This window comes from Lagenorhynchus albirostris, chromosome 11 (assembly GCF_949774975.1).
Source record: "Lagenorhynchus albirostris chromosome 11, mLagAlb1.1, whole genome shotgun sequence".
In the NCBI taxonomy this organism is placed as follows: Eukaryota; Metazoa; Chordata; class Mammalia; order Artiodactyla; family Delphinidae; genus Lagenorhynchus; species Lagenorhynchus albirostris.
Window position 1 is genome coordinate 32,079,481 of NC_083105.1, and position 16,147 is coordinate 32,095,627.

At 36.8% G+C, this 16,147-nt stretch overlaps 1 protein-coding gene across 1 annotated transcript in view; it reads left to right on the forward strand.

Moving 5' to 3' along the window:
* Positions 1–16,147, forward strand: part of CEP290 (centrosomal protein 290) — a 97,506-nt gene that overhangs the window by 79,639 nt on the left and 1,720 nt on the right. Inside the window, exons 46-54 of the mRNA XM_060165044.1 lie at positions 2,627–2,761; positions 4,129–4,215; positions 4,902–5,066; positions 5,583–5,705; positions 7,723–7,895; positions 11,086–11,227; positions 12,371–12,444; positions 13,016–13,110; positions 15,989–16,068. Of these exons, the coding sequence (XP_060021027.1) occupies positions 2,627–2,761; positions 4,129–4,215; positions 4,902–5,066; positions 5,583–5,705; positions 7,723–7,895; positions 11,086–11,227; positions 12,371–12,444; positions 13,016–13,110; positions 15,989–16,068 (1,074 nt within the window). The remainder of the gene's footprint in view (positions 1–2,626; positions 2,762–4,128; positions 4,216–4,901; positions 5,067–5,582; positions 5,706–7,722; positions 7,896–11,085; positions 11,228–12,370; positions 12,445–13,015; positions 13,111–15,988; positions 16,069–16,147) is intronic.

Consider the following 16,147-nt stretch of genomic DNA (forward strand, 5'->3'; position numbering starts at 1 on the left):
TACATACACACACTAAGTTTGGTCAATTTATTCAACAGAATAAGAAGTTTGTTCCCAGTTGAAATCAAATAGCATTCATTCATTCATTCATTCATTCCTTTCCACTTCAGATATTCCAGTCACCTAAGTCCTCATTCTCATTAAATCAGACATTTAAATTAAGAGAAAATGGATGAAAATGTCTTAATTCTTATTTCGTTTCCTTATCCAGGTACATAATGCTTCTTTTTTTCACTTGATAATAAGTAATTGAGAATTTGAGACTTCCACTGTCTGTTATCACTAACTCTCATCCACTAAGAATTTGACTTTTGGCAGTGTATATACCTTTTAACAGGATTCTCCTTCTATAGAGCAATTTGGAAGTCCCCCCAAAATTGATTACACAAGAATTTTATTTATTTTACTTTTATAGAAGTTTCACTAGAATTTATTTTCCAAAAATTTGGACAATCTCAACTAATACTTTTAGTTTTGTTTTCTGAGAATAGGAGGAAAAAAATGATCCACATTCACTTACACAAAGAATTGCATCCATATTTTAGTGAGGAGAACTGTTGAAAAAATTCAGCAGTTCATGTAATATCATCAGATAGAATTATTCTCTTCTGTGAATGAAATTTAGTACATTTTATATCTATCAGTTAGGGGTACTTATTAACCCTTATTAAATAGCTATCATAGACTGAAGAGGTGAAGTAAGGGAGACAGAACAGCTCAGGGATAGGGAACTATAGATTTCCATGTCCGAAGAGACCTTAAAAATCATCCTGTCTAGTGCCTTCATTTGTAAGATGCAAAAACAGAGGACCCAGGGGCTTCCCTGGTGGTTGAGAGTCCGCCTGCCGATGCAGGGGATATGGGTTCGTGCCCCGGTCCGGGAAGATCCCACATGCCGCGGAGCGGCTGGGCCCGTGAGCCATGGCCACTGAGCCTGCGCGTCCGGAGCCTGTGCTCCGCAACGGGAAAGGCCACAACAGTGAGAGGCCCACGTACCGCAAAAAAAAACAACAACAAAAAACAGAGGATGTTGCAGGTGGCATGATTTGCCTAGGGTTAACCTTAATAGTAGTAGAATCAGAATGTATACTTGGGTTATCTGACAGAGAATAAGTAGGAACATATTGCTATAGTTTACTGACACCATGAAATATGTCCTTTTTCTTGCCACTGTATATGTTCATACGTACACACATTCCCTCAAACAGTTAGAAATCAGGTAGATACATGCAGTGTATGCCCTCAGGTCAGAATCAAAGGTCAGCCCAGAATTTCTTTACATTTCTGTCTCCTATTTTCTAATTTCTTTACTTTTACTGCGTTTTACCTAAGAAAACTTTTTCTTTTTTTTACTTTTTTTTTAACCTAATGGTGAAAATGTCAGAATGTATTTAACCTACTGCTAATTAAAAAGATGTTACAGAGCCATGTATAATAAATGTATTTATAGAATATTATACTTTAATAATAATGTAATGTGTAATATATAAATATATTATATAATAATATGATAATCATCATAATGTCTGTGGAGTTATTGAGTTTATCGTCAATCAAGCCAATAGAGAATGGAATGGAGGAGAAAAAAACTAAAGCTGTTCTGAGTGCTTTCACAAAATTATCTCATATAATGCTCTTAACAAGTTTATGAGGGTAAGGGGTATTCTACCCACTTTATAGGAAAAAGTAACCAAGCACAGATTTCTCTTTCAAATAATCTATAGCTTAGAATGAGAACTGAAATTGAACATAAATAATAACCCAAGGTGGATTCATGCCAAAAGAAATGCAAATAAAGTGTTACTGGATTTCAGAGGAGGGAGTGATTACTTTAGCTCCAGGAATGATGAATAGCTTTCTAAAGGAGAAGGAACTGAGGCACTTTTTGTAGGCTTGTAGATTTGTTTGCTAGGGCCACCATAACAAAACACCACGGAGTTGATGGCTTAAACAACAGAAATGTATTCTCTCACTTCTGAAAGGCGGAAGTCCAAAATCAAGGTATCGGCAGAGTTGATTGCTTCTTTAGGCCTTGGGGGAAGGATCTGTTCCAGACCTCTCTCCTTGGCTCATAGATGGCTAGCTTCTCCCCGTCTCTACAGTGTCTCCCTTCTATGTATGTCTGTATGTTCACATTTCCCTTTGGTATAAGAACATCAGACCTTGTTGGATTAAGGCCCACCCTAATGACCCTGTTTTAACTTAGTTATCTCTGAAAAGGCCCTATCCTCAAATAAGGTCATTCTGAGGTACTGAGTGTTAGGACTTCACATATGAATTTGGGGCTGGGTAGGGGTTGGGGCATGAGACAATCTGTAACAGGTAACAGTACTTTATTTTTGGATGGAAGGACCACTACAAATTCGTTTAGTCATTATGAGAGTATATATGGAGGCATTATATGTGTGGACATTATTAAATCACACTGACTTTGCTTTCTGTATTAATTACAACAGACTGATTACCTTTTCTCATGTGAGTTTGTTTGTTCGTTTATGGTTGTTTTCTCTAGAGCTCTCCAATTTTCTCATTCCTTTGAGGAAAAATGTTCCCTTTCAGCGTAGTGTTTCAGCGTAGCTTTTATTTGTTACACCTTAAAAATATTCCTAACTTCATTTTCCTGAAGACTTCAGGAATAGAGTCAGATGATCATTATCAAAGAGAACAGGAGCTCCAGAGGGAAAACTTGAAGTTGTCATCTGAAAATATTGAATTAAAATTTCAGCTTGAACAAGCAAATAAAGATTTGCCAAGATTAAAGGTAAATTTAATATTCTTTATTATAGTTAGGAAATCTAATGCCTTTTTCTCCCTACTTAATTGTTATGTTTACCATGTTAGCTTATGAAGAAGTCAGAAACTCATATTCATAAAATATCATGGTAGTGTTATACTTTCTACATTTGCTCATTTAACAGTTATTTGTTGAGGGCCTTTTTTGTGTGAGGTACTCTTCTAGGTGCTGGTAAACAGCAATCAAAAAACTTCTTGCACTTGTAGAGCTTACATTCCAGTAAGGGAAGGCTCATAATAGGTAAGCAAGTCAATATGTAGTATGTCAGCTGATGTTAAAGTGCTAAGAAGAAAAAGCACAGTGTGAAGGGTGTGTGTGTGTGTGTGTGTGTGTGTGTGTGTGTGTGTTGCATAGGGGTATAGCTGACCCTTGAACTGCGAGGGTCCACTTATATGGGGATATTTTTCAGTAGTAGATACTGCTGTACTGCCTTTTCCGTGGTTGGTTGAACCCACGGATGCAAAGGAACTGCAGATATAGAGGACCAACTATAAGTTATACCTCCACATTGTTCAAGGGTCAACTGAATATGGGATTGCTCTTTAAAATAGGGTAGTAAGGGGAGGCTTCGTTAATAAAGTGATATTTTAGCAGAGAGCTAGGGGACAGGTAAGGAAGTAGGTCATACAGATACTAGAAAAAGAGTTCCAGGCAACAGAAATAGCAAGTTCAAATGTCATGTGTGTGGCAAGATGATGGTTGGTGTATTTAATTAACAGTTGTCACACTTTAAAATATTAGGATAGCTCTAAAAATATAGTCTTTAAATTAAAATACTTTAGGATGATTGTCTCTTTTAGAAATTTATTTTGATGTTTATAATAAGTTTATTTTTGGTTTTCCAAATCTTATCCTATTTAAGGGAGTCCTTTTCTCTTGACTGACTGTTTCATTTGTGTTTTTTAACTTAGAATATCAGCAATCTGTTAATTCCACTGGTAACAGTATAATTAAGCTATATCCTGCTTCTCTCATTCTGATTTTTACACTTAGAACCAGTGTCAGAAGATCAGTTGTCTCTTTCTCTGTACTATGTGGGTAAGGTTCTACATATGTAGTCTCTGGGAGAGTTGAAATCAGGAGTTCTGAACTCAAATTTCTGTTGTATACTAAGGCAATAATGCAGGAAATATTTCTTGAAATTCATATACAAAATGCTGTTGTATTAACTCAGCATATGTCATGGTTCAAAATCCTCCTCATTGGTGTAAAGACCCACTTGTTTAATTCAGCTATACAGTTGAAGAGACTGGTAGTTCAGATGAATTGTTTGCCTTTCCTTTTCAATGGCTATAGCTATGTTAAATTGTTACATGTTTTCTTTAATCTTTTAGAATCAGGTAAGGGATTTGAAGGAAATGTGTGAATTTCTTAAGAAAGAAAAAGCAGAAGTAGAGAGGAAACTTGGCCACGTTAGAGGGGTGAGTATGTGAGAATATGCCATATGTTTGTTTTGGCTTCAGAAGTGATAAGCTGGAAATGAAAAAAAAAGTTTGGATATGTCATAACAGTATTGATATGCCTTTACTAGTGCCTCTAGTTTCAATTTTATTCTGCTGCATCTATAATGTAAAACATCATTAAGCTTTCTCTGTTTCAAGTTAATGTATTTTATCATCTGTCTCATCTTACATGCTTTTTATCCCACTTGGACTCTATACCATCTCTTTTTTCATTGCATATCCCTCTACACCTTGAAAACATTTAACTTCCAGGAATCTTCCATCTGTTCATTGAGGTAACCGCTAACTGCTCCTTGGTCTGATTCTAACATTTTATAATTATTTTTTTATGATATCCATGGCAGCTTCCTAGTTATAATGCTACTATACTAATGTTCTTTCCAGTATACTAGGGTTTAAGGTGTTACTTATTAGCTGCATGACTTTAGGAATATCAAATTCTCTGAGTCTTGATTTTCTTATATGCAAAGTAAGGGTAATTCCTCTTTCACAGGGTTATTATAACGAGTTGAAGTCGTACAAGCCTTGGCTTCAAATGTTAGGAATCAACAATGAGTTTAATAATAAACCTCTTATATTCTTGGTACTTTATGTTATACTCTCTAAAATATTTGATTAAATAAAAAGTTAACATTTTTTCCTAGTCTGGTAGAAGTGGAAAGACAATCCCAGAACTAGAAAAAACCATTGGTTTAATGAAAAAAGTAGTTGAAAAAGTCCAAAGGGAAAATGAACAGCTGAAAAAAGCATCAGGAATGTTAACCAGTGAAAAAATGGCTAATATTGAAAGGGAAAACGAAAAACTGAAGGTAATATTCTTAATGTGGTCATTTGTACAGAATGTTTTACTGATATAATTTTTAAAGACAATTTAAAATATAGTGTATAAAGTGGCTTTAATGGATGCAGTAGATATTTTACACATACAGAAAAAAAAATGTTGGAGACAAGGCTAAGAGTAGTTAGAGTAGCACCACTTGGTCATTTTATTATTTCCAGACCATTGCTTCTCAATCTGGCAGCATAAAATAATTAACTGTATCTATTTTCAAAAATACATCTGCCTAAGCCCCCAATTTTGAGATTGATCAGATTATTTTGGGATTGGTCCTACCATTGGTATTGTGATTCTTTTTTAAAGTCATCAGCTCATTCTAAGCCAAGATTGGGAACCTCTACTCTAGATGACCAGTATTAAAGGGAAGAATTTAATTCTAATTATATCAAATATGGTCTCTAAAACCACATTAAACTAAGTTTTATGAGTTTACAAGATCATCGTTTATTTCCTTGTTTTGATAATGTAGGGTTTTTTTAATTACTAGGCTGAATCAGAAAAACTCAGAGTTCATTTTGGACGTCAGTTGAGCATGCACTATGAATCCAAGACCAAAGGCACAGAGAAAATTGTTGCTGAAAATGAAAGGCTTCGTAAAGAACTTAAAAAAGTATGGCTTTCATTATTGACTATACTTATTTTTATGTTAATTAACTGCTACATTTTGGGAAAACAGAATGAAAAAGTTGATGAGAGTACCTACTCAGAGTAGGTATTAAGAGATTTAGGAATTGTGCTGTTTTGTTTTGTTTGGTTTTTATTTATTTATTTTTTAATTGGGGTATAGTTGCTTTACAATGTTATGTTAATTTCTGCTGTACAGCGAAGTGAAGCAGCTATATGTGTACATATATCCCCTCTTTTTTGGATTTCCTTCCCATTTAGGTCACCACAGAGCACTGAGTAGAGTTCCCTGTGCTATACAGCAGGTTCTCATTAGTTATCTATTTTATACATATTAGTGTATATATGTCAATCCCAGTCTCCCAATTCATCCAGGAATTGTGTTTTTATGCCCACCATCCTTTCACTATGAGGAACATTGAAAATAAAAAATTAATAAATTCAGAGGCAGTATAATGTAGAAGCCACTTAGCCAGTATTCAAATCCTAGCTTTATTACTTCTTTTTTTTTTAAAAATAAATTTACTTATTTTTGGCTGTGTTCGGTCTTTGTTGCTGTGCGCGGGCTTTTTCTAGTTGCAGTGAGCGGGGGCTACTCTTTGTTGTGGTGCGCGGGCTTTTCATTGCGGTGGCTTCTCTTGTTGCAGAGCACAGGCTCTAGAGCGCGTGGGCTTCAGTAGATGTGGCGCGTGGGCTCAGTAGTTGTGGCCCGTGGGCTCTAGAGCGCAGGCTCAGTAGTTGTGGCTCATGGGCTTAGTTGCTCCGTGGCATGTGGGATCTTCCTGGACCAGGGCTTGAACCCGTGTCCCCTGCATAGGCAGGTGGATTCTTAACCACTGCGCCACCAGGGAAGCCTGCTTTATTACTTCTTAACTGTGGGAGCTAGGGGAATCTACTATTCCCTCTCCTCTCAATTTCCTCATCTGTAAAACTGGGAATATTGAGTATATTTCACAGAGCTGCTACAGGGTTTAAATGAGTTAATATTTATGCACATGTCTTAGAATAATGCTTGATGTACAGTAAAGAGTATATGGTGCTTCCCTGGTGGCGCAGTGGTTGAGAGTCCGCCTGCCGATGCAGGGGATGCGGGTACTTGCCCCGGTCCGGGAAGATCCCACATGCCGCGCAGTGCCTGGGCCCGTGAGCCATGGCGCTGAGCCTGCGCGTCCGGAGCCTGTGCTCTGCAACGGGAGAGGCCACAGCAGTGAGAGGCCAGCATACCGCAAAAAAAAAAAAAGAGTATATGAAACTATTTTGTTAAACAGTAAGATTCCTTTCTATTTAAGTGGCAAAATATATTCCTTGCCCCAGAAAAATAGGTGTTGTTATTTATATGGATGATCCAGTGAATAAATTGCAATTATATTTTTAAACTAGTTACAGTGGTATATGAATGTATTGTGAGGCCAGAGTGATACTGTGCTGTGAATGTGGATGTTTAATAGTGGAAATAATCTGTGGTAATTACACATAGTTTATACTTACAGTTATGTCTCTCAGGTACTAAAAAGTCAAAACATCTTTTAAAAATCTAAAGACATTTCCCCCACGGCATTTTAAAACAACTTGAAATCTAATCCCATTAACTAATTAACTGGATATATGTACCTTATGAATTTATTTAAATACTTAGAAAAATTGTGTTTGGGTAATGGTATTGAAATTAAAATACTCAGTGAATGATGAAAAAAAATCTAAAGACATAAACTATCCCATTTTCTCTAACTATTACAAATATGACAAATTTAAAGTAACCACTAGAGTAAAATATTGTAAATGTATTTTTCTAACCTCATTTACATGATCTGTTCTAATTATTATGGCCATATTGCTGTTTTAGAGTAAAAGAAACATTGGATTTTTGTTGGAATTTTAATCAGCATTTAGAACTCCAGGTTATTTTCTTTATAGTTTGTAGTGATTGATAATTTTAAATATACCATATCCATGAGAACAATATTACATTTTGGCATAATATACTAATTAGCTTTTAATGATAGGAAACTGAAGCCGCAGAAAAATTACGGATAGCTAAGAATAATTTGGAGATATTAAATGAGAAGATGACAATTCAACTAGAAGAGACTGGTAAGAGATTACAGTTGGCAGAAAGTAGAGGTCCACAGCTTGAAGGTGCTGACAGCAAGAGATGGAAATCAATTGTTGTTACAAGGTAGGAACAAACAGTTTAAAATTTGCACAATTTAATGAGCTCTAATTCTGCCATTATTGTTTTTAAAGAATATGACAGTGTTGTGATTCACTTAGTTCTTTCATAAAGAACTGTTTGGTTGTTTGTTTTAACATGATCCTCACTTTTTCTTCCTTAAAATATTTAACTAATTGGGGTGTCGGCATGGGACAGAGGAGAGCTGGGGCTGGGCTAAGGGTGTTGGAGCTGGGTGGGCATCGTGAAGCTGCTGTCAGCCATGAGCCTGGACTGATGGTGCCCAGCTTCTCCTGGGTGCTGCTTTTCTCCAGCTACAACTGCAATTTTGGAGTTATGTTCTGGGCATCTTGCTCTTCAAATAGCCTCAACAGATGAATTCAGCAAACAGTTTTCATGTCTTACTGGCCTCTGCTTTCTGGCACTTGATTTTCTCCCATCCCTTGAGCCTTTTCTGAAAGTATGTGCAATTCCTGCCTGTCAAATCAACTTTGTGGCTATGAAAGAGGTGATAGGAATTCACTAGTAAACATTCATATGTTCATTGTCACTGTCCCCAGAGGTGGTTCATCATAAATCCGATGAGTCAGTAAAAGGCTTTGGTGTCATTCTCACTTCCAACGTTAAGCAGCTGCTTCAAGGAGTATATGTAGAAGCCAGAGACCAGTGACATCCTGCCCATGTCCTGTCCCAATAAAGTCATCCTGTATGAAGGGGTGTTCTTGACATCTACTGGCCCCATTTCAGAAGGCAAACATATCTTTATTTTACCATATTCCTAGAGTTCCTTCTGTCTGTGCATCTCATTATCCCCTTGGATATCTACCTGCTGCTTAGAATGGACTTGATGTGGATTGGCAGTCACCATCACTACAGCTGGGATGGCAATCTTAGCACTGTGAGGCTACAGCAGGTCCCATAGTGGGCCTGTTGCACTCACTTGACCCTGTCAGATAAGTCTAAGGAGAAAAGAGAAAGGTTTTGCAGGTAGATTAGAAGGCCCAGGTGGCCAGGCAGTCTTGGAGAAGGGTCCTTGGTTCCTGTCCCAACATCATACTGAGAGTACTCAGAATCTACTCTTCCCCCATAACTGTTTCTTAATTCTGTCAGAGGGCTGGTGTGAGGGCTAAATGAAATAATATGTGTGATAGTATAAAGGGGAGAAGGGGTCTTCTTTTGCCTGCTTGGACTCCAGCAGAGGTTCTCAACCAGCAACCCTATCAGTTGATTTCTTGGTTGGCCCTTTATTTCCTTCTGCAATCACACGTGGACGCAAAGAATTTTGAGTTGCTTCGAGATGTATTTATCCAGCAGGTATTTACTCAGTACCTGCTGCATGCCAGACTCTGCTTTATGTTACATGTATTTCTTTTTTTTTTTTTTTTTTTTTTTTTTTTTTTGCGGTATGCGGGCCTCTCACTGTTGTGGTCTTTCCTGTTGCAGAGCACAGGCTCTGGACGCGCAGGCTCAGAGGCCATGGCTCACGGGCCCAGCCGCTCCGCGGCATATGGGATCTTCCCAGACCGGGGCACAAACCCGTGTCCCCTGCATCGGCAGGCGGACTCTCAACCACTGCGCCACCAGGGAAGCCCTAGATGTATTTCTAAAAGGTCTGCTTTGACTAGGTTCCTTCAGAGAGCCAGGTAGCTTCCAGGGCTTAGAAATACCTATTTCTCACTATGCCCTTAAGTAAATTACAGTTCTTCTGTGAATTTAAGGTTTTTTAAAGCTGTGGAAATGATAATCCCTGTCCTCTTCTTTTCTAAAAAAGGGCTCGTTGGGGCTGCAGAAAAGATTATTAATGTGAAAAGGGTTTATAAAGTTTATAAATATTTGAAGGGGTGATGAGATTTAACCATAACTGAAAATGACTTTGCCCTTTAGATCATTTATGTGTTTTTCATCTGAGAACTGTACAGATAACTGAGTATAGAGTAGGCCTTCAGTAAGCATTTTTTTAAAAAACTAAGTCCTAGTAGAATCCACTTGACAGAAGGCTAATTCTGATCTTTGGCCTCAAGCCTCTCTAAATCCACCAAAAAAATTGCTAAAGTCTGCAGATGGGATTATACACCCAGTTCAGTAAAGTGGTTTGGAGATAATCTTTTGGTACCCATTAACCATTATGTTCACACTGAAATCTTTATAGTTGCTCTGTTATTTATTCAACAAACTGATAACATCTATTCCACATCCAGCTTTATAGTACTGACTGCTGAGACAGGCAGGGGTGATGCAGGAGCTGTTTTAGATAGGGTGGTCAGAGAAGGCCTCTCTGACTGGGTGGCATTTAGAGCTGGGGATTGAATGACAGAGTGAGCTTCAGATATTTCACCACTTCGATGGCTTTTGTCAGGTTAAGAACGTTGCCTTCTAATCTAGGTTCCTAAGGTTTATCACAAGCTCTTTGATAATAATTGTATTATTTTGTTGTAATACTGAGATAATAATTTTCCTTCTTTATCCTGTCCTTACCTGATTTTGTTGCCAAAGTGTTCCTTCTTTCCTTTTCTCTGGAAAAATTTGAATGTTATAAGCATTGTCTCCTTTAAGGTGGTATGATGGGTTTGTAAAGCCATTTTGGCTCAGTGTTTTAGAAGTTTCTTTTGGGGTCTGGATTTTTTTTTTGAACTATTGATCACTTCTTGAAAATTTACAAATCTATTTAGATTTTTACAAGCTTCATCCCTCCCACATCTTATGCCATTTTTCTTACCCCTGCTTTTACACATTCTTTTCCCTCTCCCAGCAGTGTTCTTTTGGTTTTGCTCTACCTGGATACCTCCTACGTGTGTGTGTGTGTGTGTGTGTGTATTAAATGCTTTAGTTTGTTATCTCTAAGTATATTCCTAAGAATATTCAATAATACAGAATTTTATATTCTTATGAATTTAATTTCTATTTGTGATTGAAAAAGGTATTGATTTTAATCTTTGACAGTGGTAAAATTCAGGTTCCATCCTTGTTATAACTTTGGGAAACATCTAAATCCTCTATTTAATTGGCCTGTTAATTAGGGGTACTTATCCCTTGCTGTCACCTAATGCTAAGTAAATATGTAGGAAAAGATTTGACTAGAAGACACAGTATAATAAGATATTCTTTATTTTTAGTGCAGTAACTTGAACTAGCTTTTAAATGAATTAGAGAAATTATTTTCCACGTCTACACCATTTTTTTTTCTTTATACTTTTAGAATGTATGAAACCAAGTTGAAAGAATTGGAAACTGATATTGCCAAAAAAACTAAAAGCCTTACTGATCTTAAACAGCTTGTAAGACAAGCAACAGAGAGGGAACAAAAAGTTAAGAAATACACGGAAGATCTTGAGCAACAGGCAAGTAATGTCATTTTTCTTTATGTGATAAAATAATGCATCGTATTTCAAACCACCCCTCGGCATTCATTGTCTTATGTAGGTAAAAATGAACTCTGGACTAATTCCTCTCCTACAAGTTCCATCTAAGTGAATGGCCCCACCATTCACCTATTTGTTTAAGTCAAAAACCTTGGATCATAGACTCCTTTCTTTTCACTCATACCCCGTGTCTTGTTCATTAAATCCTGTCAGCTCTATTTCAAATGTATCCCAAATCTGATGATGTCTCAGCACCTCCAACACTGCCAGTCCAGTCTAAGCTATTCTCTCACACCTGAATAGCAGTAATTTCCTAACTGGTCTCCCTGCTTCCGCTCTTGCCTTGTTTCACCTTCTCCTTATCCCTGACCTATTTTTCACATAGTTGCCAAGTAATCCTTTTAAAGGTATAAAGCAAATCATAGCAGTCCCATCCTTAGAATCTTCCAGTGGTTCCCATTACCCCAGAACAAAATCCTAAAGTTCTTTTCATAGCCTGCAAAGACCTACATGGTATGGCATCTGGTTTCCTCTCTAGCCTCACCTTTACTTTCTCCAGCACTCATAGTGCTCTAGCCACGCTGACATTCTTTCAATCCTCGGGAAAACCAAACTCATCCAAACTACTGGGCCTTGCTTTTGTTTCCCTTGTTTAGAATACTGTTTACCCAAATATTCTTATAGCTCACCCCTGCACTTCATGTCTCTGCTTAAATGCAAGCTCCTCAGACCCTCCCAAACCTATACTACTTTCCATCACTCTGTCCTCTTACCCTAGGTTATTTTTCTTAATAGCCCTTCCCACTATCTTGAAGTGTTATCAAGTCACATCACATGCTCACTGTTTGTCTTCCCCCACTAAAAATGTAAGGACCACAGGATCATGAAGGAAGGGATTTTGCTTATTCACTGCTGTATCCAGTGTGCCTAGGACAATGCCTGGCATGCAGTAGTTCCTCAATAAATAATTGTTGAATAAATAGTGGATAGATCACCATAGATGTACAATCATATGAACTTTTGAAAACTCAACTTTTAAAATTATGCTTCATTGAAAGTATCTTATAAAACCTCATATTTCCGTGTCAAACTTTGTCTTCTAACTTTTCATTGTGCCCAAAGATTGAGATTCTCAAACGTGTTCCTGAAGGTGATGAAACAGAGCAAGGCCTTCAATGGGAGCTTCAAGTTCTTAGGTATATTATTTGTTCATATGACTACTTTTTAAAAATTATTTTTTAATATAACCACATTTGCTATATCTAGACAGTTAAGATTTTTCAACCTTGCTGCCTAATAGGTTTTTCAGCCTTATTTCATCCTTCTAATGCCAATCACTCTTTTATATAATGGATGCTAAAAAAAGGGTAAACCAGATCTTAATATAGGTGTCAAGTTTGTAATTTAAACTTTCTTAATCGCATAGAATATATTAAACCTTAGCTTCCAAAGGCGAATGTTAATTGAAATGAGGAAAAAAATTCTTCCAAGGCTCTGTGTAGCGTACTTTTGTGAGGCTCCTCCCTGCAAGAGAAAAACTACTCTTGAAAATGACATCAGATCAGATTTTAAGAACATGAAGGATTTTGATTCTCTGATCTCTGAGAATGGTAGCATTGCAGCAGGGAGAGTAAATGGACAAATGTTTACCTTTATAAATATCAGCAAGTTCTAAGCACTGTACATCACACAATTAAAGAAATGCTCATGTATTTTGTGGAGCAATGTCTGTTTGTCTTTTTTTAACACATTATCATTGTGTTCTAGATTAGCTAACAGACAGCTGGAAAAAGAAAAAGAAGAATTAATCCATCAGATAGAAGTTAACAAAGACCAGAATGGACCTCAAAGCACCATACCCGGTAGTATATTTTTTAACATACTCATAGCATGTTAGATAACCCAAGTTTTTGAATTAGGGTTTGCCTTTCTTGTTTGTTCACACATTTCTGATCTGTCTTCCTTTTATAAAATCAAATCCTTGATTTAAGTTTTTAAAGCTGTCTCTGTCTTCCACAAAACAATATTCCCATTGAGCCCTTTGAGTTGTCTGTAATATTGAGTAGCAAGTATTCAAGTGTCTTTCTCCTTGTATTCCATCTGGATGTTACGGATTTAACCATGATACAATGCTAAGTAATAAATATTGGGTCTGTTGCTTCCAGTTTCTCAGTATAGGCCCTTTTAAGCCCTTTGAACATTTTCTTCTAAATGTTACTTTCATCTTGTTATTAATTTAAAAACTAAATGTATGTAAGTAAACATTGCCTATATCCTTTCTTTTTTCCTTTTACAAAGTAAAAAAGTCTATCCTACCCTCTTTCATTTGCATTCAGAAGTGATTACTAATCATTCCCCTGTTCCTGTGTGCATAGGTATGCACATATACACATAGGTATGTAATGTATATGTATATGCATGAACACACATACAGTGAATAGTTGATCCTCATTATTTGCAGATTCTGTATTTGCATATTCACCTACTCAGTAAATTTACTTGTAACCCCAAATCAGTACTGTGTGGTACTTTTGCAGACATACACACAGAGCAGTGAAAAATTTAAGTTCTATGATCCACACTTTCCTAGATGAGATTCAGCAAGGTGATGCTCTGCATTGTTTCAGCTCTCATACAAGGATGACCAGAGGAAGAGACAACAGGGGGCACTGCTGCACAGGGCAGGAACCTCTGGTTCTGGGACCAGCTGGACTGGGTTTAAATTTCAGCTCTGATGCCTGTCATTAGGGCAGCCTCAGGAGTCACTTGATACTTCCCAACCTTGTTCTCTCCTGTATAACAAAGAAAATAGGACCTACCAGGATGAGTTGTTTCCAGGATTTAAGATTATGAAATCTATGTGAGATGCATGTGTATGTAGGTTTATTTTCCCTAAGAGCAGTGGTTCAGTATTCACTAATTCATTGTTCATGTTGACTTTATAGAACATAACTACTGCAAATAATAAGAATCGATTGTTTGTATGCATATTGTATTTGATAGCTTTTATGAAAATGCCAAATTCTGTTCCAAAGGGTTATACTAATTTATATCTAAACAGTTTTTGACTATTTCACATAGCTTTTCAATATCCTACCAAGTAGTCTTGTTGCTACTTTGTATTAAGGCTGTCATGTATGAGTCATTCCAGACACTGTGCTAAATGCTTTACAAGCGTTTTATAATTTAATTCTTATAGCCCTGAATTTTGAGTACCTCTGTCTCCATTCTACCTGTGTTAAACAGATTCAAAGCAGCTAGGAAGTGGCAGAGGCAGGATGAAGCCTAAATCTGTGAAACTCCAAAGCTCCTTGCCATTTCCTGCTATTGACCATTAGACTGCCTCCTCTCTTGGTGACTAGAAGTACATACGTAAACCTCTCTTGATAACATCTCTTCCAGCAGCCAGCTTGGTGTACTAAACCAGACACAGCACCAAAGAGCAGTTAATGCTGTTGATGTTAGGCAAGTTCTCTTTCTAAACCTCAGTTTCCCGAGAAGGAATTTCTGAACCCTCATTTCCTCATCTTCTATTTAAAAATAAGGATATCCACCAAAGACTGTTAAGGCTCAAAATCAAACCAAAACTTTTTTGGAAATTTTAAAGCACTATTTAAGTATATGTGATCATTAAGCTAACTTTTGGAAAGTGCTATACATAATAATCACTTATACTGCATAATTTCATTACCAAGCTATGTAATATATAGCATCCCACTGATTAAGACAACTCAATATAGCACTCCAGTGATCAAAAATCAACTCTGTAAAAAAATCATTAGTACTTTCTGCAGAGGTGAGGGAAGCTTTGAAAAGTATGAGGAAAATATTTGTCTCCAACTTACAGTAATTGGAGGACCATTCCAAGGTCACCTTAATAGAATATGCTTCCTGTCCCATTCATGAAAATGTATTTGCTGACCATTATTTTCTCAAAATTCAGCATTATTTTAAAAATTTTACCCCTCAATGGATGTAAAATATGACCACATGACACATTATATGCAGTTTAAAGAAAGTATGTTTCTAGCAAAGATGGCAATTAAAGCAAAAATACTATTGCCCATTGATTCTCATTATAAAATTAGAGATATGTTAACTCTGGGGGAAATCAATAAATTAAAGCCCTTGTGCTTTTTATGTTTTCCTACCAAAATATCAGGACTTATTCATCTTTGTGTTATCCATCCTGCCCAGCACATTTTTCACATAGTATTGGGTTGGCCAAAAAGTTCGTTCAGGTTTTTCTATAACATCTTACGGAAAAACCCAAATGAACTTTTTGGCCAACCCAATAATTACAGTAAATACGCACTGAAGTACACGGAATAGTCAAAGCTGTTGGGTAACAGGAGCATTTGGCCACCTTATGGTTGTAGCCCCTTCCCTAACAGTCTACTTATTCTAATGTTGTACTATTAGCACCTAACAAATTTTCTCGGTTCTAGAACTTTTCTCTGAAAATAATGGTTTCTTCCATGTAAAAAATCAACCTGGATCTATACTTCTAACAAACATCTAACGTATGCCTCTTCTCTTTGTCTGCTTATGGAATTATAATACCTGATATAGAGGTAGCATACAGAATTCACAGCCTGAAAAGTGTTTCAACCACAAAAGACAACATTTTCCAGGCTCTAGTTTCATAAATTTCCTCCTTATCCTCTAAAATAAGTCCTTTATCTTGAACTCATTCAGAGTGGGAAAAGCTTAGTCTAATTTTCACTTTTTTGGAGGCAGATCCTGATCAACTAAAGGAAAAGGTCAAAGATCTAGAGACACAGCTCAAAACCTCAGATCTAGAAAAGCAGCATTTGAAGGTAACTATTTTAATTATAGTATTATAAATGTTTTGTGAAAACAGCTGTTGAAAACTGTTTTTATGCTCACCATCTCTGA